We start from the raw sequence: 27240 nt of genomic DNA, 5'->3' as shown, positions 1-27240 counted from the left end.
ACTATAATAGGGGCATCTGGCTGGCCCAGCCAGTGGAGCACGAGACTCCAGATTTCGGGATTGTGGGTTCAAGCCCCACACTGGGTGTAGAGATTATTAAAAAAAAAAAAAAAGAAAGAAAGAAATATAATAGAATGCAGTCTGTCCATTAAAACAGCTTACAGCCACCTAAGAATTATCTAGGCGATAGGAAATAAAACTAAAAAATTAAATCCAGAGAGAACATAAAAATCTTAGTTAGGTACCTGAGTCATTTCTATTTCTTCTTCATAGGTCTCCTTTTAGGACTATTGGTAGAAAAATTGATGAATTTGATGCTCACTTTTTATCAAACAAATATATCAAACTTTATCTACTCAGATGGAATATTCTGTGTATAGATGTTAGGTGGGCATTCTTCATAAGTGAGTTATATCCTATACCTCCTTACCCATCTCTTGCTTTTCAAAGACCATTCATTTCCGTCTCATAGATAAATGACTAGCATTGTTTAGATCCTTATTTATCCTTACTAATCAAGAATGACGGGAGAATTTAGTGGCCCAAAAGTGCATTTACCAAATTCGGGAGAGTGGTTACCTCTGGGAGCAAGGAAACAAAATGTCATCAGGCATAGAGATAGGGGTGAGGTGGGATGTCTCTCTTCTAAATTTCATTTCTTAAGCTGGGCAGTGGCCCCAGAGGATCCTTCATATTTTCCTCTTTGCCTTTTTCTATTTATGAAACATTTCATTAAACATTTTTAAAAAATTAAAAATTGCTGGTGATCAAGGTAAAGTGAATCAAGTCCTGACTTTGGTCCTAAAAATCTGTTGCTCAGTGACTCAGTTTGTGATCCATGTGCTTTAGTTTCAGTAAAACATGAAAAATACTTTGTAGGAATTTCATCTGGCAAGTTCTCAGAGAAAAAACACACTTTTAGAAACTAAATAATATTAAATCACAAGACATTTGGGAATGTTACCGGTGTTCTCACACTTTTAAACTTTTCTTTAAAGTCATCAGCATTTTTCATTTCTGAAAAAAGAGCAGCCTAGGACTGAACATGTTTTCTGCTGCTTCTTAAATCAAAGAGAAGGTATAAATCTTTTTTCTTTTTATAAGTGTAATGTCAAGAAATGATTCCCAGGCTTTCCCCCACTTTGTTTATATTTCCAACCCTTTAACAATTCCACTTAGAACTATTTTTCTCACCTTTACATCTTCATCTTACACAAAGCCCCACACAGTTGGGAAAATGAGTCTTCAGTGACAATGGACTTTCATTTCACTTACAAGCCTTGAAACTCTAAGCTACACTTGCAATTACCAGCTTGGTCTCTAGCTATCTCTGAGACAATAACACTTCAACTGTAAAGCACCGACTTCAGAAGTGTTTACCAAAGAACTATCTTATGAGAAATGGAAATGCCAGCACAATGGGAAAAGCCAGAGACTGACTTGGAGAATGTATAATTGAGTCTAAGAAATTATGTCAATTCTCAAAAATGGTCCCATTTATAGAAGTCACCAGTTCTAATTCTATGCCATATATATCTCAAGTCCTGCAACACGCTAGTAAAACAACACTGAATTCTAAATACGATTTCCTGTAGCACTTATCTTCTGCAAGAGCAAGAAATGAATAGATGGTTTCTTAACAATGTTACACAAAAAGACTCCAAAGGGATCAAGTAAGATAAAACTATGTGTGGTAAATTAATATAACTGAGTGAAAAACAGCTTACAAATTTTCATTCATTCTTCACAAAGCTGTAAACATGCTAAAGTTAGAAACAACAAAATCCTGATTCAACTTCCTATAAAATCTTCAATTTCACCTATTCATCTGCCTTGCCTCTGTCAAGATTTTGTTTCTTTGCCTCCTATTACTCACCAACTGCATCTGGATTTACCGGTCTGGAGACGTCAGCTTGCCCCATGATTAAATTGTCTGATGTGTCTCACGACAACAAGCTGTCCCGAACCAAAGGAAACTTTTCTTAAAAGATAAATCCACATAGAGAGGGGACAGGCACTCCTCTCTCAGTGTCACTGCCAAACATCGGGAAAGAGCATGAGGTCAGTTAATCTGCTGGAGTTTCTGCTCCCTGTATCCCGGCCTGAGGACCTGTGGTTCTTACAAATATGTCTTCACGCTGGCTCTCTTCACACAGGAATGCCTGTCATTCCAGAGCACACACTGTGAAGAGCTGAAGTGCAGGAAGGGGAGGAGACAGCCAGCTACATTCTAGGGGCTGAGCGGCACAGCCCCAAAGAGCCACACCTACTTTTCCTGACCCGGAGCTTGGTTGCAGCTCTCCAGACTCAGCGCCCTAGAAGAATGCACGGCTGCTCGAGAGTCTACAAGAACTCGTAAATGTAATCCTACAAAAAACATCAGGGCTATGCACGGCAGACTGATGGGAGGAGAATTCAACTCAAAGGTATGTCTTCGGGACAGGCTTGCCTCAAAAGTATCGACTGTTCTCACATTTCACTGCTTGCTCTAAAATCGTAGTATTTCCTACCGGCAAGTGGCATACCCAAAGCAGGATTTGATCTATACTTAGGGGAATTAACAACATCAGGAAGGATATTTTAGGATTGAATATACCTGTTCTAAAAATAAAGAGAAACAGTTCTGAAAAGTTTCCTTACTAAAATAGTAACCTTGAAATAAACGTTTGGAAGATTTTTTATAATATTTCTCTCTCTGCTAAAGCTCCATAACCACCATATGATCTTGGGGATTACAAAACTACTGGGAGTAACCCTACAGGTTGCTTATAATACATGGAAATATCAACTAACCACATGCAACAACTGAAGTCCAGCTTGCATACCGATTTTTCTTTTTTAATAATATAACTAATTTACATATAGCCGAAATACATAAATATTAAGGACACAGCTTGATGAATTTTTATTTGTGTGGTTTTTTTTTATTTTATAATTTTTTTTTAAAGATTTTATTTATTTATTTGACAGAGATAGAGACAGCCAGCGAGAGAGGGAACACAAGCAGGGGGAGTGGGAGAGGAAGAAGCAGGCTCATAGCGGAGGAGCCTGATGTGGGGCTCGATCCCATAACGCCGGGATCACGCCCTGAGCCGAAGGCAGACGCTTAACCGCTGTGCCACCCAGGCGCCCCTGAATTTTTATTTGTAAGTGCCAAAGTCCTTCAACAAATGATAGCTGCTAAAAAAAACCCAGAGCTTTTAGTTTAAATCTTCATTTTCCAAACTGAGATCACAGAACAACTTCCAGTTTCTGGACTTTCCTTTGCTTTCCTTAGCACTTTCTCCTTTTCCCCCATTATCTTATCCCCATTATCTGCTTTTGATACAGAAAAGAAAATAGCCAAGGTAACAAATAAGAAAATGATAATGCCACGGCAGTGGTAAGAAAAAAAGTGCAGAAAAACTTAGGCAACATTTAATTGTTCCTACTGGTAGTAGTCAGAAAAACATTACGTTGAGCATTAAAATAGGAAAGAGTAAAAGGAAAAGGCTATTGCAAGAATGCCCTAATGTAAGAATGCCCAATGCCTTTAAACCTTGGCACTTATCGATTAGCCTAAAAGCAGAGCATGTGTAATAGCAGTTTCTACACTATAAAATGGGGAGGCAAGAGGTGGCGAATGCACTGCCCAGAACCCAGGAGGTGCTCAACAAATTGTAGTCATCATCACCACCACCACTATCTCCATCATCATGGCCATAATACAGCACATGCTTAAGAGCGTGAGCTTTGGGGGTGCCTGGCTGGCTCAGTCGGTTACGCGCCTGCCTTCAGCTTGGGTCATGATCTGGGGGTCCTGGGATGGAGCCCTGCGTCAGGCTCCCTGCTCAGCTAGGAGCCTACTTCTCCCTCTGCCTTCCACTCCCCCTGCTTGTACTCTGTCTCTCTGTCAAATGAATAAATAAAATCGTAAAAAACAAATAAATGACAAAACTAAAAAAGAAAAAAAAATAGAGGGTGAGCTTTGGAGGCAACTGAAATTTTAATTCCAGATCTATCACTAGGTGTTAACACTAGGAGAGTTACTTCACCTCTGTGTCTCAGTTTTCTGATTTGTAAAATGGGGCATAACCATACTTAGTAGCACAAGGCAGGTGTAAGGACTAAATGACATGAACATAAATAAAGTCCTTCGCAATGTGCCTGGCACACAGAAAACTCTCAATAAATGCAAGCACTAATGATCACAGTTGTTATGGTAAAAAAACAAGTCAAGAAAGGAAAGGCCAGGAGCAGCCAGACAATGGTACATGGCAAAAAACTCAGTCATGACAAAGAGGTTAGTCAGAAACGGAAGAGGATGACATTTCTGTGTCATGAATCCAGAGAGCAAATTGGAAGAAGCGGGCCAAGGAGGAAGTCTACACAAGGAGGAAGCAAAACAATCAGGGTATCTATACAAAAACATCAAGCAGATGGAACAGCCCCCACCCACACACCAGAAACAGTGCTGTAGAATTTCATTTATGTTGACAGGACCATGCGAGAGTACAACAGATAGATTTATGGATCCTGGTCTAGCTGCTGTTTACCACCTGCTAAATCTAAATGCCCGTCTTGGCTTGGCTCATTGCTTATTCTAGAGTACTGTGAAGGTGGCTGTAAAACTTAAAAATGGGGGCGCCTGGGTGGCACAGCGGTTAAAGCGTCTGCCTTCGGCTCAGGGCGTGATCCCGGCGTTCCGGGTTCGAGCCCCACGTCAGGCTCCTCCTCTGTGAGCCTGCTTCTTCCTCTCCCACTCCCCCTGCTTGTGGTCCCTCTCTCATTGGCTGTCTCTATCTCTGTCAAATAAATAAATAAAAAATCTTTAAAAAAAAAAAAAACTTAAAAATGAAAGAATGAAAGGATTCTTAGTGACCGTTAACTGCCTTGCTCTGAGCCAGGACTAAAACTCAAGACTCCCAATTCTAACTCCAGGACTCACTTTGGCCCTTGTGTAAATGGTCAAGGAAATATTTATTTCCTAAAGATATACTCATTTCCCAAGGAAGCTCATTCTCTACAACAACAAATCTCTCTGATCATTCTGCTGCCTAAGTACCAAGCTGATACACGGTCCCTGGCCAGTCTGTTTCAGTCTCATTCCAACAATCAATATTTACTTGGTGTCAACTGGTAAGCAGGCAAGCTAAGAGAGAGAGAGAGAGAGAGAGAGACAGAAAGGAAGATACTGGCCCACTGATGACTTTAAGATTTAACAATCAGGGGCGCATGGGTGGCTCGGGTGGCTCAGTCAGTTAAGCATCTGCTTTTGGCTCGGGTCATGATTCCAGGGTTCTGGGATTGAGCCCCACATCGCGCTCCCTGCTCAGCAGTGAGTCTGTTTCTCCCTCTTCCTCTGCCCCTCTGCCTGACTGTGCTCGCTCTTTCTCTCCCAAATAAATAAAATCTTTAAAAAAAATTTAACAATCAAAGCCTTGAGTTCACTCTAGTTTTCCATGTATTATATTTTAGAAATGCAAAGGGCGGGGCAGTTGGTTCAGCGACCAGTTTTTGAACTCAGCTCAGGTCTCAATCTCAGGGTCGTGAGTTTGGAGCCTTTTTAAAAAAAAAATGCAAAGGGCAATCTCGTTTTAACTTTATAGGAAGTAGGCAACTATTTCTTCCTAATTGTCCCCTAATAAAAGATATTCTCTTTTTAGAGTACTTTTCCTCCACAGCTTACTGCCTTCAAGGAATGGGGGAAGTGACAGATTAAAATCTGTGAATCTCTTCCTATTATATTTATGGAAAGATCAAAAAGACTTTATAAAAATAAAGTTTAACAGGCAAAGACAGCACTTGAAGCCCTCTAGCCAGAGCCTCGTTCTTTTAAAGAACTGCATCTAAACACTGCAAGTAACTTATAAAGAGCTAGGCATTCAAAACTTAGTGACATTCATAACTCCAAAGGCTTTTGTTGGCAAGCACATCATATCACACACCAACATGAGAATGTGATTTATATTTTCAATAAGCAGTTTACAAGATCAATCACAAGAGCATAATGCTTTCATTTAAATGTACTTTTATGCTGAAGTACCAATATAAATTGGATTACTTCGGAGAGTAGGCTCTTAGTGATTTTAATCACATCTCCCTCAATTTACTACGGCATACTACTTTCTTCCGGCCCGAGATGTCTCAAGGAGGGAGCTCTAACGAAAGGTTGGGAAGAAAGTCACTTCCCTCCAGGAAAGATTGACCAACAGAAAGTACTGACAGGTCACACAGATACATACTGAAGTAAAGGACTAATTTTCAACTTCTGGATCTATAATTGGGGGAGGGAGCAGCTTCTTATTCTTTACCCCATGATGTAACTCTAATCTAGTCTGGCTGGCTCGGGATAGTTATAGGAGATAACATCCCACAACAACCTGTTTCTCAAACTCCATGTGGAAATTAGAAAGCCTTGTCAGTCATCTGTAAAAAATTTTTCAAGGTCTCCTCTATTTGTACGAATTCTTCACTTGGCCTGGATTTTTTTCTTCCCCGGATCCATCTAGGGAACTTCTACTCATCCTTTAAGAACTGGCTCCAATGTTGCTTCCACTATTATGAGCCTTTCTTTAGTCATTCAAGCAGAATTCCATTAAAGATTTGCTGATCATTGATAATGTGCCCAGCAATGCGCTGGTGCTAAAAACAACAGTTTCAACCCTTAAGGTGCTGACAGTTCAAATAAATAGGATCTACAATAATTAGTACTTAGGTACTATGCAAACATACTGGTAGGGGTGGGAGTGTCTAGCTTTGTCCTGAGAGATCAAATATCTCAAAAGAAGTGACACCTAAGATCAAAAAGAGTCAGTCACAGAAGAGATGACAGAGGTGAGGAAAAGATACAAGCATCAAGACGTTAAGATTGGAGAAGTAGAGAGCCGACCATGACTGACAGTGCTGGACATATCACCCTAAATTGCAATGATCTTCTGACCTCTCTTACAGGCTAGAAACTTCTCATGGGCAGGGACCATGATGTATTTATCTTTAAACCCTCAATGCTTGACACAACTCAGTGCACAGTGGACATGCAACCAGTATTTATTAACCTTGAACAAAGGGAAGAAACAACATTCTTCAATTTTAAGCTTTGCTCACAAAATCTAGTAACAAAAGGCAATTAAGGTGAAAAGTGCTATAGATGGAAGGTGGAAGAAGTCATTCCAAACAATCTTGAGAATTGTTGTGAAACTCTTGCTTTTGCGGGGAAAAAATGGCATGTTTATGATGGTTTCTGAGGATGTACTGCTTTGCAAATAGTAACTTTTTTCAAAGGAGACAAATCTGTCAGGTAAATGTTTATATAAAACCTCACATAATCACTACTGTTAAGCTCAAGTTCCTCAGCAGAAAGCATGTATACTTCATAGAAACTAGCCTGTCGCTGAAAGCGACAGAAACTGTAAGTCAAGACAGAGCCCCTGGTATCACCAGATACTCATTTCATCTACCCCAAATGACACTGGTTTCTTTCTGTGGCTGTTTCATCGGCTGCAAAAGTAAACACACCTGCTCCCTATTCTGCATCAAATATTGTAATCCTTATTGCCTGACTACCCCAACCTCCAGAAGGCAACGTGGCCTATCAATGGGAGAGAGCAGAGGCTCTGGAGTCACGAGTAACTGTAAAATTTCAGCTTTCCCATTTACTGATTAGGCAACTCCGAACAAGTTACTTAACTGACCTGAGCATCAGTTTCCACATCTGTGAAATGGAGAGAATTACAGAGATGTTGCGAGGATTAAGGAAGAGAACTTCTAGAGTCCGAGGGTTGAAGCTGCTCAAAATATTCAGCCTCCTCTCGCCCCACATAGATTCTTTATGAAGTGACCGCCCCCCCCCCCAGGGTTTAGATATAAACACCGCAGTTCTAAAGGAAAAATTCAGGAGGTTCCAATAGGCTTTTGTCACAGAGGCAATACGTATGGCAGGCCTGCAGTAACGTGCATGTCTGCAAGCCTACGATGTGTTGGCCTGTGTTTATGGGAGAACGAAAGTGAAAACAGGCCGCAGGACTGCTTCCAGCTCCGTGCAGGGGAAGACCTCAGGCTAAAACCTTGGTGCTACACAGATTCTGCCTTTTCGCTTTCTCTTCCAGTTTTTATTTTGAAGACAGTAAGTCCTTAAGGATGCCATAGGGGTCAGGAGATGCTTGCAGAATTGAGGAAAGCATGGTAAGAAATTTATTAAACACGAAGGTTTCAGTTAAGAAAGATGAAAGGGTTTTTTCACAGTTGGGTTAAGGATTTGCAGAGTCAGTTAGAATGCAGTAGAGGCAGTGGGAAAGGTAGGCTTGGACAGAAGTGAGAATTAGCTGAATGCAAGATGTGGGGGAAAAGAACTGGACCAAAAGATTCACAGGTTGTGAGAATGAGGGGGAAAAGGGAGGTGGGAAGAGGCTATAAATGACAATGATGGAACTTTAAACCCACTATATGACATCAGGAGGTTGAATCAAATTATTGCCAAGCTCCCCTATGGTTCTGAAATTCCACAGCAGAGTCAAACCCATGACTTAACCAATTCAATGTTATGTTTCAAATAATGACTCTAAGTAGTGGTTTATTATGGAAGAGAGCAGTGGCCACAGTGCACTTCATATAAGGAATCTAGCTCCGTGCTTGCCATATACTGCAAAGTAGCTGTTAAATGAATTGGATTATGATTATTGGGAAACCACAAGTCTTCTTTATTCATTCCACAAATATTTCCTGAGCACCTCTGAAATATCAGGTTATTGTTCCAGGTGTTGGGGACACAGTAGTGAATACAGTGGCGAAAAAACCCCCCCTGCCTACTTTCTAGTACGTTAGATGGTGATAAGGATGATAGAGAAAAATTATTCAGGAAAGGGAAACAAGCGGGCTGACGAGAGTGCTACATGACAAACTGTGAGAAGGGCCTCGCTGGGAAGATGACATGTAAATAAAGACCTGAAGTAAATAAATTCCCCAATTAACTTCCTCTGTCATCTTCCTCACTTAGGCAGACCTCGTTTTATTGTGCTTTGCAGATATTGCATTTTTTACAAACTGAAGGTCTGTGACAACCCTGCATCAAGCAAGTCTGTCGGCACTATTTTTCCAACAGCATTTGCTCACTTTGGGTCTCTGGGTCACATTTTGGTAATTCTTGCAAGATTTCAAACTTTTCATTATTATAATATTTGTTATAGTGATCTGTGATCAGTGATCTTTTTTTTTTTTTTTTTAAAGATTTTATTTATTTATTCGACAGAGATAGAGACAGCCAGCGAGAGAGGGAACACAAGCAGGGGGAGTGGGAGAGGAAGAAGCAGGCTCATAGCGGAGGAGCCTGATGTGGGGCTCGATCCCATAACGCCAGGATCACGCCCTGAGCCGAAGGCAGACGCTTAACCGCTGTGCCACCCAGGCGCCCCTGATCAGTGATCTTTGACGTTACTATTGTGATTGTTTTGGGGCACCACGAACCAGGCCCACATGACACTGCGAACTTCAATCAATACATGTTGTGTGTGTTCTGATGCTCTACCCACCAGCTGGCTATCCCTGCCCCGCTCCATCTCTCTCCCTCTCCTTGGGCCTCCCTAATCCGAGACACAACAAAATTGAAATTAGGCCCCTTAATAACCGTACAATGGCCTCTAAGCATTTGAGTGAAAGGAAGAGTCACAGGTCTCATACTTTAAATCGAAAGCTAGAAATGATTAAGCTTAGTGAGGGAGGCAGGCGGAAGGCCAAGATGGCCAGAAGCGAGACCTCTTGTGCCAGTTAGCCAAGTTGTAAACGCAAAGGAAAGGAAAAGGAAAGGTCTTGAAGGAAATTAAAAGTGCTACTCCAGGGAACACGTGAATGATAAGAAAGCAAAACAGCCTTATTGCTGATATGGAGAAAGTCTGAATGGTCTAGATAGAAGGTCAAACCAGCCACAAATTCCTTTAAGCTGAAGCCTCATCCAGAGAAAGGCCCTAGCTCTCTTCAATTCTGTGAAGGCTGAGAGAGGTGAGGAAGCTGCAGAAGGGAAGTCTGAAGTTAGAGGTTAGTTCATGAGGTTTAATGAAAAAGCCAACTCCATAACATAAAAATGCAAGGAGAAGCAGCATATGGTTATGCAAAAGCTACAGCAAGTTCTCCAGAAGATGTAGCTAAGATCACTGACGAAGGTGACCACACTTCAGCGTCGATGAAACAGCCCTAAATTGGAAGAAGATGCCATCCAGGACTTTCATAGCTGGAGAGAAGAAATCAACACCTGGCCTCAAAACTTCAAAACACAGGCGGACGCTCTTGTCAAGGGCTAACGGAGCTGGTGACTCTAAGTAGAAGCCAGTGCTCAGTGGCCATTCTAAAAATTCTCGGGCCTTTAAGAATATGCTAAATCTACCCTGCCTGTCCTCTACAAATGGAACAACAAAGCCTGGATGACATTACATCTGTTGACAAATGGCTTACTAAATATTTTAAGCCTACTCTTGAGAACTGCTGCCCAGAAAAAAAATTCCTTTGAAAATATTACTGCTCATTGACAATGCACCTGGTCACCCAGGAGCTCAGATGGAGACGTACAGTGAGATTTACTTTGTTTCCATGCCTGCCAACACAGCATCCATTCTGAAGCCCATGGATCAAGAAGTAATTCTGACCTTCAAGCCTTACTATTTAAGAAATGTATTTTGTATAGCTGTGGCTGTCATAGTGATTCCTCTGATGGATCTGGGCAAAGTAAACCGAAAATATTCAGGGAAGGATTCACCAATCTACTGCCATTAAGAACACATGTGATTCATCTGGAAGGGTCTGTCCAAATATCAACACTCACGGGCCTTTGGAAGAAGTTGATTCCTACCCTGGATGACTCTGCAAGGTTCAAGACTTCAGTGCAGGAAGCAATCGCAGATGTGGGGATAAAAGAAGGAGAACTAGAGTGAGAAACGGAGCCTGCAGATGGGACTGAACGGCTGCAGTCTCACGGTCAAACCTGAACAGATGAGGAGCTGCTGCTTAGTGATGAGCAAAGAACGTGGTTTCTTGAGATGGAATCTATTCCTGGTGAAGACTGCTTAACCGACTAAGCCACCCAGGCGCCCCTGAAGTATTTTTATTTTATTTTTTTCCAGCAACAAAATAATTTTTAAAAGATTTATTTATTTGTGTGTGAGAGAGAGAAAGCGCAAGAGAGCATGTGTGCGAGAGACTGGGGGGCTGGCAGAGGGAGAGAATCTTCAAGCAGACTCCCGCAGAGTGCAGAGCCCCACCCAGGGCTCAATCTCATGACCCAGGAGATCATGACCTGAGCAGACACCAGGAGTCAGATGCTTAACCTACTGAGCCACCCAGGTGCCCCAGCACCAAAGTATTTTTAAAATAAGATGTGGGACGCCTGGGTGGCTCAGCTGGTTAAGTGTCTGCCTTTGGCTCAGGTCATGATCCTAAGGATCTGGGATCAAGTCCCGCATCAGGCTCTCTGCTCAGCGGGGAGCCTGCTTCTCCCTCTGCCTGCCGCTCCCCCTGCTTGTGCTCTCTCTCTAACAAATAAAATCTTTAAAGAAGAAACTAAGAAAAAGAGGTGTACATTAGTTTTTTTAGACACAATGCTACTGTGCACTTAACAGACTGCAGTATAGTGTAAAAACGTTTACATGCACTAGGAAACAAAATTATTCATTTGGCTTACTTTATTGTGGTATCTGCTTTATTGCAGTGGTCAGGAACCGAACCCACAGTACCTCTGAGATATACCTATACTGTAGTTCCTTCTGTTCTAACAGAAGCAAAGCAAAAGGTGACACTTTCAAGGGTACTACAAATAAATACTAATTACACTAGAGTATATTTTAATGACTGGTCACTGAAGTAATGGTTGTCAAAGGTGCTGTTCAGTTCTCAAATAACTAAAGATGAACTGTCTAATACTACGGTCACTAGTTACACGTGACTAAAATTTTTAATATTTAATGTATTTATATTAAATGCAATTTGCGATTCAGTTTCTCAGCTGTACCAGCCAAATTTCAGATGCTCAATAGCCACACATGGCTACTATGCTGGATGGTGCAGATGCAGGCCATTTCCATCACTGCAGAAAGTTCTATTGGACATGCTGAACCTAAAGCGTTTTTAAAGCCCACCAGGAAGGCTTCTAGTAATAACAAAACAGTTATCTCAAAGCACTGACTACACCTTTCCTCAGCGTTTGGTGTCTGTCTTCTACGGCACCAATTACTGAACACCACCCACTGAAGGCACCATACTCTGAGGGAACCCTGACAGTTAAAACATTTTTTTCTTTTTATACAGTACTACCTAGTGAGTTATGAATACTCTTTCTTGGGGCACCTGGGTGGTTCAGTCGTTAAGCGTCTGCTTCGGCTCAGGTCATGATCCCAGGGTCCCGGGATCGAGCCCCGCATCGGGCTCCCTGCTTGGCGGGAAGCCTGCTTCTCCCTCTCCCCCTGCTTGTGTTCCCTCTCTCGCTGTGTCTCTTTCTGTCAAATACATAAAATCTTTTAAAAAAAATACTCTTTCTTTAGCAACCAAATTACTACCTTTTGTAGTAACACTCAGTCTTTGACTATTAATAATTCAAAGCCTAAGGAAAAATGGTTTTATTTTAAAGATTTACTGAGAATTTTATCTGTTATCCATTGAAAATTAAAAAACCTCCATCTTCCTGGCCTTCCATTTACTATTCTTTCTACTCCAAATAGTACTTTTTCATGGGCTGAAGGTAGATTTTAGGAGTTATAGTGAAAGTGATGATGAGTTTTAAAGAAAAAGGTACTTTATAAAACATGATATTCATAAAAATAAAATTCCAGTGGCCTCTATTAAGGAACCAGAAGTTATGAATGCTGTGTGAAACTAACCAGTCAGAAGTCAAAGAGCTGCCCATCCCAGGGTTTTGAAACAAGTTCAGTGTTCCCCAGTAAAGTGGCATTCATTGCTGGTGACTCAGAGAGATGACTCTTAGCCACTACCACTTCTCTGCTTCCGTCTCTCTTTCAGAACCCTTTCTAACTCATCCTGCCTTTAATCTCACTTCAAGTGAAAAAGAAATCTAAACACGACCAAGGAATATCCTGAGCCACATATTCAGTAAGAATACAATAAATATCTGATAATAGCTATAATATTTGCAAAAGTTATTCAGAAATTTCTAAGAAAGAATCTCCTTAGACATTCTTTTCTAGATCATGTGCGGGAGAATAAAGCCTTCATCGTCTACTAAATAAAAATTCTGAGTAATGAACACCTGGCTACACTATGAGTCAACAGTAATTCCTGCAATAGGAACCAAGGATGACTATGTGAATGGTGTCTCTATCAAACCTGCTCCAGCCAGTAATTCAAATGCACTTTATTCTTTGATTTCTATGTATGAGGTATCCACCTCTTTTGTACCACTCTCTTCCCTCAAAACCCTCCATCTTTCACAACCACAGATTCTGGGAGATGAAGCACAGGGGGGAAAATTTCTAAATTCAAAGAGAAATTATGTTTTGGATTATACAAAATTGTGCTTCTAAATCTTGTTTTTAAAAAAAGTAACAGTGGGGGGTGCCTGGAGCATTCAACTCTTGATCTCAGGGTTCTGAGTTTGAGCCCCATGCTGGGTGTAGAGATTACTTAAAAATAAAAATCTTAGAAAACAAACAAACCCAAAAGTAACAGCGAAGCATATTAACAGTTTAGGAAAACAATCTAGTGAGGTCAGAGAAAATATGGTCAACGTGCACTTTTGCTCACCTGTCTACACGAAAGCAACTAGCCTAATCCTACTACAACCTTTCGGAAAAGCTAATCTGTGTTAGCACTACTGACGCTATCAAAATGTAGTCACCAAATTAAATCTTTCAAGATGCAAATTTGATTATTGTTTTTTCAGCCTAAAAATAATTTCTTTTCTTGAAAAAGTCCTAAATGTAACAGGATCCAAGTAGCTATTAAACACTCTGTCAATACTCACCTGGTTCCCAGGCCTATACACCAAGGGCCTTCAGAATACCCCCTTCCCTAAAATCCAAGGAAAAGCTGACAACCAGTTTCTTCTGTGGACTTGTAGTAAAGGAAAAGAAAAAAGATACAGGGCTAAAATAATTCTTCTGGGCTTCATTCACTTGGGGCAGGAAGTCTTCCGCATCTTTACACAATTTTATAAATCTTCCCAGTCTGACAACCTGTTGGTGGAGCACGGCTTTCAAATCGAACATCCTCGTCCGTGTGCTTGGGCAGTGCGAGTTTCGTTCTCACTGCCTCCAGTTTCACTCTCAAGTCTGTCCCTGGCAGTGGTGCCACAGTGGTGTCCAGAACACCACACATCTAACAATGTTTTTTACAGCTCACACAAAATCCTTCAAACCCTGACCCAAGCCTATCTTTCTAGCAAGACTCTTCTCCCACTCCTCTCCCCTACCTGCTCATCCTCGGTCCTAGTCTTTAGTCCCACCGCACGACTTGGAATTCCTAAACTGTGACATGTTCTCCTGGGCCTACCTACCTACGTATCTGCTGTTCTAGCTGCCTGGAAAGTCCTCTCCCTCTCCCCACAATCTCTCATCTGCCGAACTCCTGTTCCTTCAAATTCCAGTTTATGCGTCATTTCCCCTTTGAAGCTTTCTTTGAACATCTACCTTTGCCACTTAAGACTGAGTTAGGTGTCCCTCTTCCGTGCTCCAAAGTCACCTTAAATATACCTCTACATATAGGGGTACACATCACTTTTGTTTTACTTATCTATTTACTTACCTGTCTCTCCTACATTCTTTGAAAGCAGAAATTGTCTTTATATTCTCAACAAGTAACATACTGCTCAGCAAACAATAGGCATTCAATAAATACTTGAAAACAATGGAGAGAGGCACAGGGAAAATAGGATCTCTCCCTTTGAGGTTATGGAGTATTTAAGTTGGGAAAAGTGCCAGGCTTGTAGGTAATGAACTTATTATAATAAATAGCTTAACAATTTCATGACAAAAAGGAAAGACAGGCATAATTGAAATTATCTTGCAAGCTCTGGGTTAAATGTTATCACAAATTCACTGCCATATATGCTTACAGCAACACAATCTTTTTTTTTTTTTTAAGATTTTATTTATTTATTCGACAGAGATAGAGAAAGCCAGCGAGAGAGGGAACACAAGCAGGGGGAGTGGGAGAGGAAGAAGCAGGCTCATAGCGGAGGAGCCTGATGTGGGGCTCGATCCCATAACGCCAGGATCACGCCCTGAGCCAAAGGCAGACACTTAACCGCTGTGCCACCTAGGCGCCCCCAATCTTTTGATTATAGTTGTTTTTAGATTGATAAAAACTGATTAACCCCGCCCTCCAGGTCTGCTTTTCTTCTAGTTTCTAAGAGAAACAGTTACAAGGACTAAAATAGCACTAGGAGTTTTTAATCACTCAAAGCTGATTTCTTATCTCTGCTTTTTCTCCCCTTCATTCCTGTTTCCTGATCATTTCATTACATGGTAAAAGTTTCCATCAGAAAAATCAGAACATGAAGAAATAAAATAATACTAAATACCTATTTTGTTACATATGAACATTTCTAATAAAAGATCTGATGAAAAAGAAAGCTAAATCTTAGAAAGAATAAACTAAGTTCAATTTCCCATGCATTTCTTCTCCTCATTTTCTATGAATAATAACAGCTAACATTAACTGAGCATATATTATAATGCCAGGGACTGTTCTAAGTGTTGTTGTTGCTTTTTTTTTTTTAAAGATTTATTTATTTCAGAGAGGGGGAGAGAGAGAGCACCCACCAGCAGGAGCAAGGAGGGGGCAGAGGGAGAGAGCATCTCAAGCAGACCCTGCGCTCAGCACGGAGCCGGACGGGGGCTCTACCTCATGACACTGAGATCATGACCTGAGCCGAAACCCAGAGTCAGACGCTTAACCAACTGAGCCACCCAGGAGCCCCTGTTCTAAGTACTGTACATGTATTAATTAATCTAATTCTCACAACAAGCACATAAGAAGGATTCCATTTATTATCCCCCTTAGTAGGTGAGGAAACTGAGTCACACAGGGGTAAACTTGTTCAGTGAGTTCAGAGCTAGTAAATGGCAAAGCTGGGGTTCATATCTAAGTAATGTGGAGGTGAATGTCTACTCCTACCAATACACTGTAGAACGAAGTATACGTTGAATTCACCCACTTATTTTTAACCTTAGAGAAAAACTCTAGGAGTTATTACTTTAAAAAAAGTAAAATTCAGGAACAGAGCAGTTATGCACACTGTCCAAAATGGCAATGTCAAACAAACATTTGTTCTCTTAGCTCATCCCTGATATTTCCAGTACGACCACCAATAAGAATGATAAGTCTTATCATAAAACCAATTTTTTAAGGAATTTCTTAGAAAATAAATGAAACAAAAGGTCTAAAATCAAGAAAAGGTGGCTGTTTGGGACAGAGACATTTCTACCACTCCTCAAACTAAACCTACAACAAAAATACTGAAGCTCCGTGTTTCAAGAGAAACAAATTAATGAAGCACCTTTAATCCATCCTGGGTGCATTACTAGCAATATAATACTATGTTTCATCACCACGTACTGTCTATCTGTATCATTTTTTTAAGATTTATTTATTTGAGAGAAACGAGAGAGTATGGGGGATGGTGATGGAAGAGGGAACCTCAAGCTGACTCCCTGCTTAGCATGGAAACCGACGTGGGGCTGGACCCCAGGACCCTGAAATCATGACCTGAGCTGAAATCAAGAGTGACACTTAACTGACGACACCACACTGATGCCCCTGTCTATCTATATCTGTAAGGTAATTAGGTAAAGTCCCTAGTTTTTCCCATTTCCCCATGTTCTCCAAATTCTCTTGATAAAAGACAAATACAACAAAAATTCTCCTTAAAGAAATCACCACGGGGGGAGGGAGGGGCAGGGAAAAAAAAAAAGAAATCACCACTGAACTGTTCAAAGAACACAGATATAGAAAAGGAAATATTTAGCCATACAAGCAAGTTTTCTTTTAATAATTTCCTTAAGTACAAGTCATGCTGAATAACATGCCATAAAATTCTAATAATACAACTTTGTATATGTATAAAAACATTTCTTCATTCTGCCTCACACTGACAGTTCTTAACCTCCTCTTTGCAAGCTGAAACTGTGTCTTACTCATTTTTTCCCCCTTCATGGCAGCTATGGCAGTGTGCCAACAAAAATTTACTGAATGAATTAATGAATCAGTCTGTCAGCCAATCATCCAGCCATCCAACCTTTTCATCTTTTGGTGAAGTGAGGGTATACAGTGAGCATGAAAATAAATAATCAAGCAAATCTAATTAAATTTCACTGTAACCAATGTTAAGCCACTGGCCTTGGATATATTATGAGTTTAAAACCAGAACTAAACAAGCACTTCCCTTTAGTACTGGCCAAGCTCCACCTAGCAAGGGTGTCTTTTCTTGCGTGCTACTTCTTTCTTTTCTTATTTCAGACATAATAAGGGCTCTTGCTATTCAAACCTTTTGATTATTGAGCTCTAAACTGAAAAAGGAAGAGACTGACCTCTGGGGGCTGGGGGTGGGAAATGGACAAAAGCAAGCAGCCAGACCCACCTGTTTTATAGCATTTAAATTATCCGGGGAGATCAAAGAGGAAAAACAGAAGACATAGAATCATCAAAGGAAAGTTAAACATGAAACTTAAAAATATTTAAATAGTCAAGTCGAATGTGGTATCTAATCTCATGCAGCTGAAGAATGGAAAGCTACAGCTACAGATTACAACCTGATCTGATGTCATTCTGGTTACTAACAGAAAAACACTGGTTTGATGAGGAAAAAACAAAACAAATCTTCAGTAAGGAACTGGAAGCCACTGGCACCATTCCACAAACAATCCATTATACTGCTATCACCTTCTTGTAATGGAAGCCTCCATTATGGGGTGTGTGTGTGTGCGTGTGTGTGTGTGTGTGTGTGTGTGTGTATGTGCACACATGCGTGTGTTCTGGACTCCACTGATGTTCAAACAGCAATCGTGTAAATACTATGCTATTTTTGAGTCAAGTCAAAGCTCTACCATGAAAGGTCACTCTACCCCCAACATGAGGCTCAAACTCACGACCCTGATATCGAGTCTCATGCTCTACTTAGCCAGCCAGGCGCCCCATGAAAGGTCATTTTAAACACGACAGAACTCTGATCAGGCTGTTTTGAAGTTAATGGTTTCCTGCCTAATGGGAAATGTTTCTACTAGCTTCATAATTGACTTTTAAATCCCATTGATCATACTTAATCTGAAGTTGAGGAAATACATTTTTAAAATTAAAGATATTTACTTATCACTTAATATTAAAACAAAAATTTCAAAAAACTTAAAGCCTTTTTTCGTTTAAGAAAAATAATACACTTGTAAATGGGAATATGCCATAATCACTGTGCTGTGCACACTGCTCTTTATCAAGGTTATTTCTTTAGATAAATAACAAAGAAAAGCTTGAAAAAGAATAATAAAGGGATATTATTTTAAATCTAAAAATAAGATTATTATAATATCAAACAGGGGCGCCTGGGTGGCTTAGTTGGTTGAGCGTCCAGCTCTTGGTTTCAGCTCAGGTCATGATCTCAGGGTCGTGAGATGGAACCTGGTGCCAAGCCCTGCACTGGACTCCACGCTCAGTGCTGAGTCTACTTAATATTCTCCCTTTCTCTGCCCCTCCTGCTTGTGCTTCCTCTCTCTTTCTCTCTCTCTCTCTCTAAAATAAATAAATCTTTAAAAAAAAGGAGAATGTATAACTATACAGGTAATTGCTCTGGAAAAGATCATGGAAGCAGATACATCAGAATGGTATCAACGGTAATGAGTAGTTATCACTGGGCATAAAAGTTTCTTCTTTACACCAATTTATATATATATATATATTTTAAAGATTTTATTTATTTATTTGACAGAGATAGAGACAGTCAGCGAGAGAGGGAACACAAGCAGGGGGAGTGGGAGAGGAAGAAGCAGGCTCATAGCGAAGGAGCCTGATGTGGGGCTCGATCCCATAACGCCAGGATCACGCCCTGAGCCGAAGGCAGACGCTTAACCGCTGTGCCACCCAGGCGCCCCACACCAATTTATATTTTCTAATTTTCCTGGAAGAAATACGTGTTGTTTTTGTAATCAGAAAAAAAATACAATAATGATTTGTTGGATTTAATCTGCAAGTACTTTATGTAGATTTTCCAGAACTGTATTCATTGAGATAGGACAAATGTCACTTTTATTTTTTTCTAAGATTTCATTTATTTCAGAGAGAGAGCAAGCTAGCACACAAGCTGGTGGAGGGGCAGAGGGAAAGGGAGAAGCAGCCTCCCTGCTGAGCAGGGAGCCCGATGCGGGGCTCAATCCTAGGACCCTGAGATCATGAACTGAGCTGAAGGGAGTTACTTAACTGACTGAGCCACCCAGGTGCTCCTGTCACTTTTATTTTTGTACTGTCTTTGGCAGCTTTTAGTTATCGAGATCTTGTGAACTTTATAAAATAGATGAGTATATTTTCTACCTTTTTTTTCCTATCCTGTGGTTGATATAGCATTCTAATTACTTGCTTCTTCACACTGTCAATGAACTTATCATTAAACCCACTGAGCTTAGACACATTTCAACATCTCTTCCATGACTAGTCTATATGGGATCTTCAGTACCTGAGTCACTTTGGTAAATTATATTTTCCTAGAAAATTGCTCATTTCATCAGGAATTCAACAAAAGTGCCAAAGTGATTTAGCAGATGACAGAGAGTATTTTCAACATTGTACCACACCTAAGAATTAACTCAAAGAGGATTACTGAACTAAATGGAAAACCTATAAGACCTACCTTGAAGAAAAAATAGAGAAATATCTCTGTGACACTGGGCTAAGCAAAGATTTCTTAGAAGACAAAAAGCACTGGGACGCCTGTGTGGCTTAGTCGGTTAAGCATCTGCCTTTGGCTCAGGTCATGATCCCAGGGTCCTGTGATCAAGTCCTGCATTGGGCTCCTTGCTCAGCAGGGAGCCTGCTTCTCCCTCTGCCTGCTGCTCCCCCAGCTTGTGCTCTCTCTCTCTGACAAATAAATAAAATCTTAAAAAAAAAAAAAAAAAGACAAAGAGCACTAACCATAAAATAAAAAATTGGATTTCATCCGATTTTCATCATTAAAAACTTTTGCTAATCAGACTAGCCATTGGCTAGTAAAAAACACATGCATAATATACATCTCATAAAGAACTTGCATGTGGATTATGCAAAGAACTTTCACAACAAAATAAGCCCATTTTTTAAAAGGGGAAAAGATCTGAACAGATATTTCATCAAAGATATGGATGGCACCTAAACACAGGACAAGTTAATCAGCATCATTAGTCATGGGGGAACTGCATATTAAAGCCACAATGAGATACAACTACATACCTATTAGAATGACCAAAATCCAAAACGATGATAATATCAAATGATGGTGAGGATATGGAGCAATAGGAAGGCCCATTCATTGCTGGTGGGAATGCAAAATGGAACAGCCTCTTTGGAATACAATCTGGCAGTTCATTACAAAACTAAACATACTCTTACCGGTATGTTCCAACAATTGCACTCCTTGGTATTTACTCAAATAACTGAAAACTTTTAAGGGCGCCTGGGTGGCTCAGTCAGTTAAGTGTCTGCCTTTGGCTCAGGTCATGATCCTAGGGTCCTGGGATTGAGCCCCACGTCAAACTCCCTGCTCAGTGGGGAGTCTGCTTCTCCCCCTCCCACTGCCCCTCTCCCCAACTTGTGTTCTCTCTCACTCGCTCTGTTCTCGCTTTCTCAAATAAATAAAAATAATTGAAAACTTATGTCCACACAGAAACCTGCACACACATTTACAGCAGCTTTATTCATGATTGCCATAACTTGGAAGCGACCAAGATGCCCTTTAGTAGGTGAATGAATGACCTGGGGTACATCCAAACAATGGAATAGTATTCAGCAATAAAAGGAGCTATTAGGCCACGAAAAGACATGTAGGAACCTTAAATACGTATCACTAAGTGAAAGAAGTCAATCTCAGAGGCTATGTGTGATTCCAACTATATGACATTCTGGAAAAAGTACTAAAGGAATGAACTACTAATACATGCAACAGCATGTATGAATCTCAACATAATTATGCTAAGTGGAAAAAAACAGAAAAGGCTATGTGTTTTACAATTCTGTTTATATAACATTATGGAAAAAGGGACAGAATTCAGGTCCAAGTGGTTGCCAGGGGCTGAGGGTGGAGGGAAGAGATTAAGATTATTTAAAAAGGTAAGCAGGGTAGGTTTTGGGTGAAGGAAATACCCTATATCCTGACTGTAGTATGGGTTATACAATCTTACATGTTTGTCAAAAACCAGGAATACAGGGGCGCCTGGGTGGCTCAGGTGTTAAGCGTATGCCTTCGGCTCAGTCATGATCCCAGGGTCCTCGGATCGAGTCCCGTATTGGACTCCTGCTCAGCGGGGAGCCTGCTTCTCCCTCTCCCACTCCCCCTGCCTATATTCCCTCTCTCTCTGTCAAATAAATAAAATCTTAAAACAAACAAACAAACAAACAGGAATATATACCTAAAAAGGGTAACTTTTATTGTATATAAATCATCTCAACCACACAGAGGTGGTGTAGGAATCCTAGGGAGTACCTTGTAACTGGTTAACCCAGATTTAAAGCTCCATAAGAACAGGGATCAGAGGTACCAGGCTGGCTCAGTCCGTAGAGCCTGTGACTCTGGATCTAGGGGTCTTGAGTTTGAGCCCCCAGTTGAGCGGAAAGATTACTTATAAAGGTGGGGGGTACCTGGGTGGCTCAGTCAATTAGGCGTCTGACTGTGGCTCAGGTCATGATCTCAGGGTCCTGAGATCAGCCCCATGGAAGGCTCTGCACTCAGCAGGGAGTCTGCTTATCCCTCTGCCTTTCCCCTCGCTCGCGCTCTCTTGTTCTCTCTCTCTTTCAAATAAATAAATAAAATCTTAAAAAAAAAAAAAGAAAAAAGAACAGGGATCACGTCTTACTCATGTTTATACCCTTAGTGCCCACGACATTACAGCTATTATATATTTACTATGTGTTTGGCACTATGTTGCAAAAATTACAAGCATTAATTCAATTAATTCTTACAGCAACCTTGTGGGAAAGGCAAAATCCATATTCTTACTTTACAGATAAACTGAAGTTCAACATGCAACTGTACTGCCTAAAGGGACATAGCCAAGAAATGGCAGAACTGGGATCTGAACTCAAGTCTGTTTGACTCCGGAGCCTGAGGGCTTCACTGTTTTGACATACTGCCTTGGTGATTTTGCTCCGTGTTTACTGAACAAATGAGTGGATGAGGAACAAGTCAATTGTGTTGGAGTTTGATAGTGTAGGCTGAATCGAGTTCATGAGAAGAATAAAACGTCTTCTATTTTGAAAGGCCACGTTATTATGTAGAGATGTAACATGGTTATTTGAGGTACAGCAGTTAAGCTGTGCATGTTAAATGACCATTATAGTATTTAATTCCCTTTAGCAATATCTTTTAATTATCTTTTACCTCCTTTAAGAAATTAGTTTTATACATTTTATTTTGAACACGGAGAAATATACGGAAGAAACAAAAATGTTCTTAATGCTACAACCCAGATAAAATCCCTGTTTATGTTTTGAAAAATAAAAGTAACATATATATAGTTAGATGATGCAAACCATACAGGTAGATACAAAATGGTAAGTGAAGCCATCCATCTCTCCTATTACTTCCTTTTAATTTTTATAATCACTGTCTATGCAGTGTCCACGACACACTGACAAGAGCTCAGTATGCAGAAGTAAATTCAGATGGAAACCAGTCTACACATTTAGCCAAATTATCATACTTGCTATGATGTTTTAGGTGCAAGGAGTAGTCAGAGGGATGAAAAGTGGTGAGAAGATATGGGAGACAGTCCAGAATGTCAGCATTACTACTTTTCGGCTTGCATTACCACTACGGTTCATCTTTTTCTACTGACAGAAAAAAAAAAATGACACGGTATCTGTGTTATTAAAGTTGATAGAAGCTGGGGTTTTGCACACTGTATTTCCCTTAAGATTAGTGATTCTATTTTATTAAAAATTTTTAAAAGATTTTATTTACTGATTTGACAGAGAGAGAGAGCAAGAGCGAAAGCACAAGCACAAGCAAGGGGAGCAGCAGGCAGAGGGAAAGGGAGAAGCAGGCTCCCTGCTGAGTAAGGAGCCTGATGCAGGACTCGATCCCAGGACCCTGGGATCATGACCTGAACCAAAGGCGGACACTTAACTGACTGAGCCACCCAGGCATCCCTCTGTTTTTTTTTTTTTTTTTTTTTTTACAAAGATTTTATTTATTTGAGAGAGAGCAAGAGCGTGAGCTAGGGGAGAGGGACAGTGAATCTGAAGCAGACTCCACACTGTGCACAGAGCCTGACTCAGGGCTCGATCTCACGACCACAAGATCATGACCCGAGCCGAAACCAAGAGACAGTCGTTTAACTGACTGATCCACCCCGCACTCCCGGTAATTCTACTTTGTGCAGAAAATTTAAAACCACGGTAAGAAATACATACAAATATGTATTGTGTGCTTACTCTTGGCCAGTGGGATATAACAGTAGGAAGATCTTGCCCTCCGTAAGTTTATAGTCCTATCAGGAAAGGACGATGATTAATATATGTCTATAATAATGCTTTTTAAAATTTCTATTTAAAACCACAAGAAAAAATAGAACCAATATCATTTTTGGCATAGTTTAATTCCAGAGGAATTTATCTCCTACTCCCTAAGGATCTCAAAACTAATTAAGTTCTTATTTTGGTCTTCATTCTTAAAGCAGAGGGAGTGCAGGACTGTGTTATTAACACATTTTGAGCTTCAAGTGGTAACAACATGATAGCATCACAAAATGTTTTCCCATGAACTTTGGTTTGTTTTTTTTTTTTAAGATTTAATTTATTTATTTTTTAAAAGAAATCTCTACACCCAATGTGGAGCTCGAACTCACAACCCTAAGATCAAGAGTTGCTTGTGCCACTGACCCAGCCAGCCAGGCATCCTGTTTTCCCATGAACTTTGAAGTTAAGTGCATTAGCTTTGAGCATGGCTCCTTAACAAATGTCCTTGAATAGCCAGGAAAAACCCCACTATCACACAATAATGATTTATAAATTCAGATACAGAATAAGAAGAAAATAATTTTGGGGGCGCCTGGGTGGCACAGCAGTTAAGCGTCTGCCTTCGGCTCAGGGAGTGATCCTGGCATTGTGGGATCGAGCCCCACATCAGGCTCTTCCACTTTGAGCCTGCTTCTTCCTCTCCCACTCCCTCTGCTTGTGTTCCCTGTCTCGCTGGCTGTCTCTCTCTCTGTCTAATAAATAAATAAAATCTTAAAAAAAAAAAAAAAAAGAAGAAAATAATTTTTGTTTAGACATAGCTTCTGTTTTCTACTTCAACACACCACTTCTCATATTCCCTATGTGATACAAATTTTAATCCAAAGGAGATATTACCTTGTAAATCTGTTCCTAAAATACCATGCATATGAATAAAGCCTTTGCAACTAGCTTCAAATTCAGGATTCGTACTAATAATCTATCTCATTAAATAATTATTTCATCAAGTACATACCAAAAATAATTTTTTTCAACAAACTGTGTTCACTTCTATGGAAGGGAGGAGGGTGTTATCGAAACTTAATCAGAAGATTTTGGGAAGGCAATTTAGTATACAGATCCTCCCCTGCCCCCAAAAAACCTTTAGCAGCTTCATATGACAGGGTTTCAGTCCCTTTTCTTCTGGCACGCTATGGCGAGAGTGGCTGTTAACCCATAAACAGATGATAAGGGAGGAAGAAAGAAAGCAGAAGCAATAATGAGCCATTTTAAAAAGCAGCGGGGTATGAAATATCACAGTAGCATAACTATACACACATCTTCTCTGGACCCTTCCTTCCTCTAGCACTTCATGGACAGTGTGGTCATTACTCCCCCCCCACTACCCCCGCTACAAATTATTAAAATAGATTAATAATACTTTCATCAAATTCTACCAGGTATCTTTGAAATTGGGGATGAAAGGGAGGGAAATAAAATAAAGAGAATCAGGGTAAAAACTATTTGATTCCTTTATCAACCTTCCCCACTCCATGACTTTGAATGTCCATCCCACACCAACACTTGGCAGAATTCAAGAGGTCAGTTTCTAGGAAGGGATAAAACAATTGGTTTCTGGACTGGGGACACAAACCGCAGTTGATGGTGGGAATATAGCACTGAAAACTGAGGGGAATTAGGCAACCATGCGCACAATAGTGCTGGAGGGAGCAAACCGCCCGCCATCTAGACCCCTTACCATCTAGACATCTAGTCAGTGGTGGGAAAATCCGCTCCTACTGACATGGGGCTTCTTCCTCAACAAGACGGACAAGAAGCTCACCCTACAGAAAGGCCCAGAGGTAATCAGCCTATGCATTTAAAGCTTCTAATTTAAAGCTTCCCACTCTTAATCACGAGCAGACAGCTAATTATTAGGAGACATCAGAGGAAAACTCTAACATAAAACAGATCAAAACAAACACAGAAAAGCAACTTTAGGGGAAAAGGAACTGTGCAAGGCAAAGGAAGTTGCTGGAACAAAAGGATACTATGAAAGAACTATTCCCCGAATAAAAGAGATCTCCCAGAAACTCAGAACATAAGAGTAGAAAAGAATATTTTAATTGAAGATAAAGATGAAGAAATCCTCCCGGAGGCAGAGCTAAAGGAAAAAGAGGTGAGAACCAGGAAACTTCCATGAGGCCCAGCACTGAGAAGCACCTGGCCATCAAAAAAGAAGATGACATGGATAGAGCCGAGTCCCCAGGTGAGTAGTGCTATCCAGGATGACAGCTGTGCACCACACCCATCGAGACATCTGTCCAGATTGGAACAGTGACCCAAGAGACATACTGAAGGCTGCCATCACTACGATCTCTGCTGCCATTTATCCTCTTTTTTAATATAAGAATGTAGTGCCCACGTGAGCCTGACCCTCAGCTTATCTTGACTAAATGCCGATAAATTTCTTCTCAAAATACTCAGCTGCCTAATGAGCTCAGAACACTCCTATCATCCCACAGAAGTGTGTGTGTGTGTGTTTTTTTAAGATTTTATTTGACAGAGAGACATAGTGAGAGAGGGAACACAAACAGGGGTAGTGGGAGAGGGAGAAGCAGGCTCCCCACAGAGCAGGGGCTCGATCCCAGGACCCCGGGATCATGACCCGAGCCGATGGCAGATGTTTAACAACTAAGCCACCCAGGCGCCGCCCACAGAAGTGTTCTTTAGCCAACTCCTGAAAGCTACAGGTGGCTCATGGTCAACTTAGGAGCAATCACAGAACTCAGAACTGCTCACTCCCTCTGACCATATTTCTGCTACCTGTCCCAAGACTGGGTCCACACTGGAGCCCTGCACAATACAATTTCCGGGACAAGTTTTGACTTTGCCCAAAGCTGCTTTTCTTCCATTACAATACACTCTTTAAACCTCAGGAAACTGAAGCAAGTGTGGTCCCCTGATGCCTGGGGATCCCTGAGATCCTTCCAGGAGTCTAAGAGGTACAGCTATACAGTTACTTAGTAATACTAAAGGATTATTAGCCTTTTTCAGTGTTGACACCACCAATGGTGCAAAAGCAATGGTGAGCGAAACTGCTGGTACCTTAACACAAATCAAGGCAGCAGCACGAAACTGTAATAGGACTCGTAGTCTTCACCATTACGTTCTTGCAGTTAAAAAATAATGCCAGTTTTGGGGCGCCTGGGTGGCACAGCGGTTAAGTGTCTGCCTTCGGCTCAGGGCGTGATCCCGGCGTTATGGGATCGAGCCCCACATCAGGCTCTTCCGCTATGAGCCTGCTTCTTCCTCTCCCACTCCCCCTGCTTGTGTTCCCTCTCTCGCTGGCTGTCTCTCTCTCTGTCAAATAAATAAATAAAATCTTAAAAAAAAAAAAAATGCCAGTTTTGATTTAAGAATGTTCTTGATAAAACCATAAAAATTATTAGTTTTAATAAATCTCAATGCTTCAGTACATGTCCTTTTAGGATTCTGTGTAAGGAAATGGTAACTGCACAAAACATATATTTAAGTATAACAGTTACCTTTCGTTTTTACAAGTACTTTTGTATTTGTGTGGTTGAGCTGCAAGCTCAACTAGCCAAGTTTTTTTCATGAAATACCATTTTAACTTGAAGAGCTGAGTAACAAACTCTATTA

At 40.7% G+C, this 27240-nt stretch overlaps 1 protein-coding gene across 6 annotated transcripts in view; it reads right to left on the bottom strand.

The window, feature by feature from the left end:
- PHACTR4 (phosphatase and actin regulator 4) overlaps nt 1–27240 on the bottom strand; it is a 96552-nt gene that overhangs the window by 46509 nt on the left and 22803 nt on the right. For 3 of the 6 annotated variants that reach the window (XM_044390604.3, XM_044390601.3, XM_026516890.4), the window contains exon 1: nt 1877–4746. The exons of the other annotated variants lie outside the window; for them this stretch is intronic. In XM_044390604.3, the coding sequence (XP_044246539.1) occupies nt 1877–1885 (9 nt within the window). In that variant the 5' untranslated portion in view covers nt 1886–4746. Of the gene's footprint in view, nt 1–1876; nt 4747–27240 lie in introns of those variants that run through there. 6 annotated transcript variants of the gene reach the window in all.

The sequence above is a fragment of the Ursus arctos genome, unplaced genomic scaffold (assembly GCF_023065955.2).
Source record: "Ursus arctos isolate Adak ecotype North America unplaced genomic scaffold, UrsArc2.0 scaffold_32, whole genome shotgun sequence".
Lineage (NCBI taxonomy): Eukaryota > Metazoa > Chordata > Mammalia > Carnivora > Ursidae > Ursus > Ursus arctos.
The sequence above is the reverse complement of the archived record's forward strand: the minus strand, read 5'-3'. Positions and strand labels throughout refer to the sequence as shown.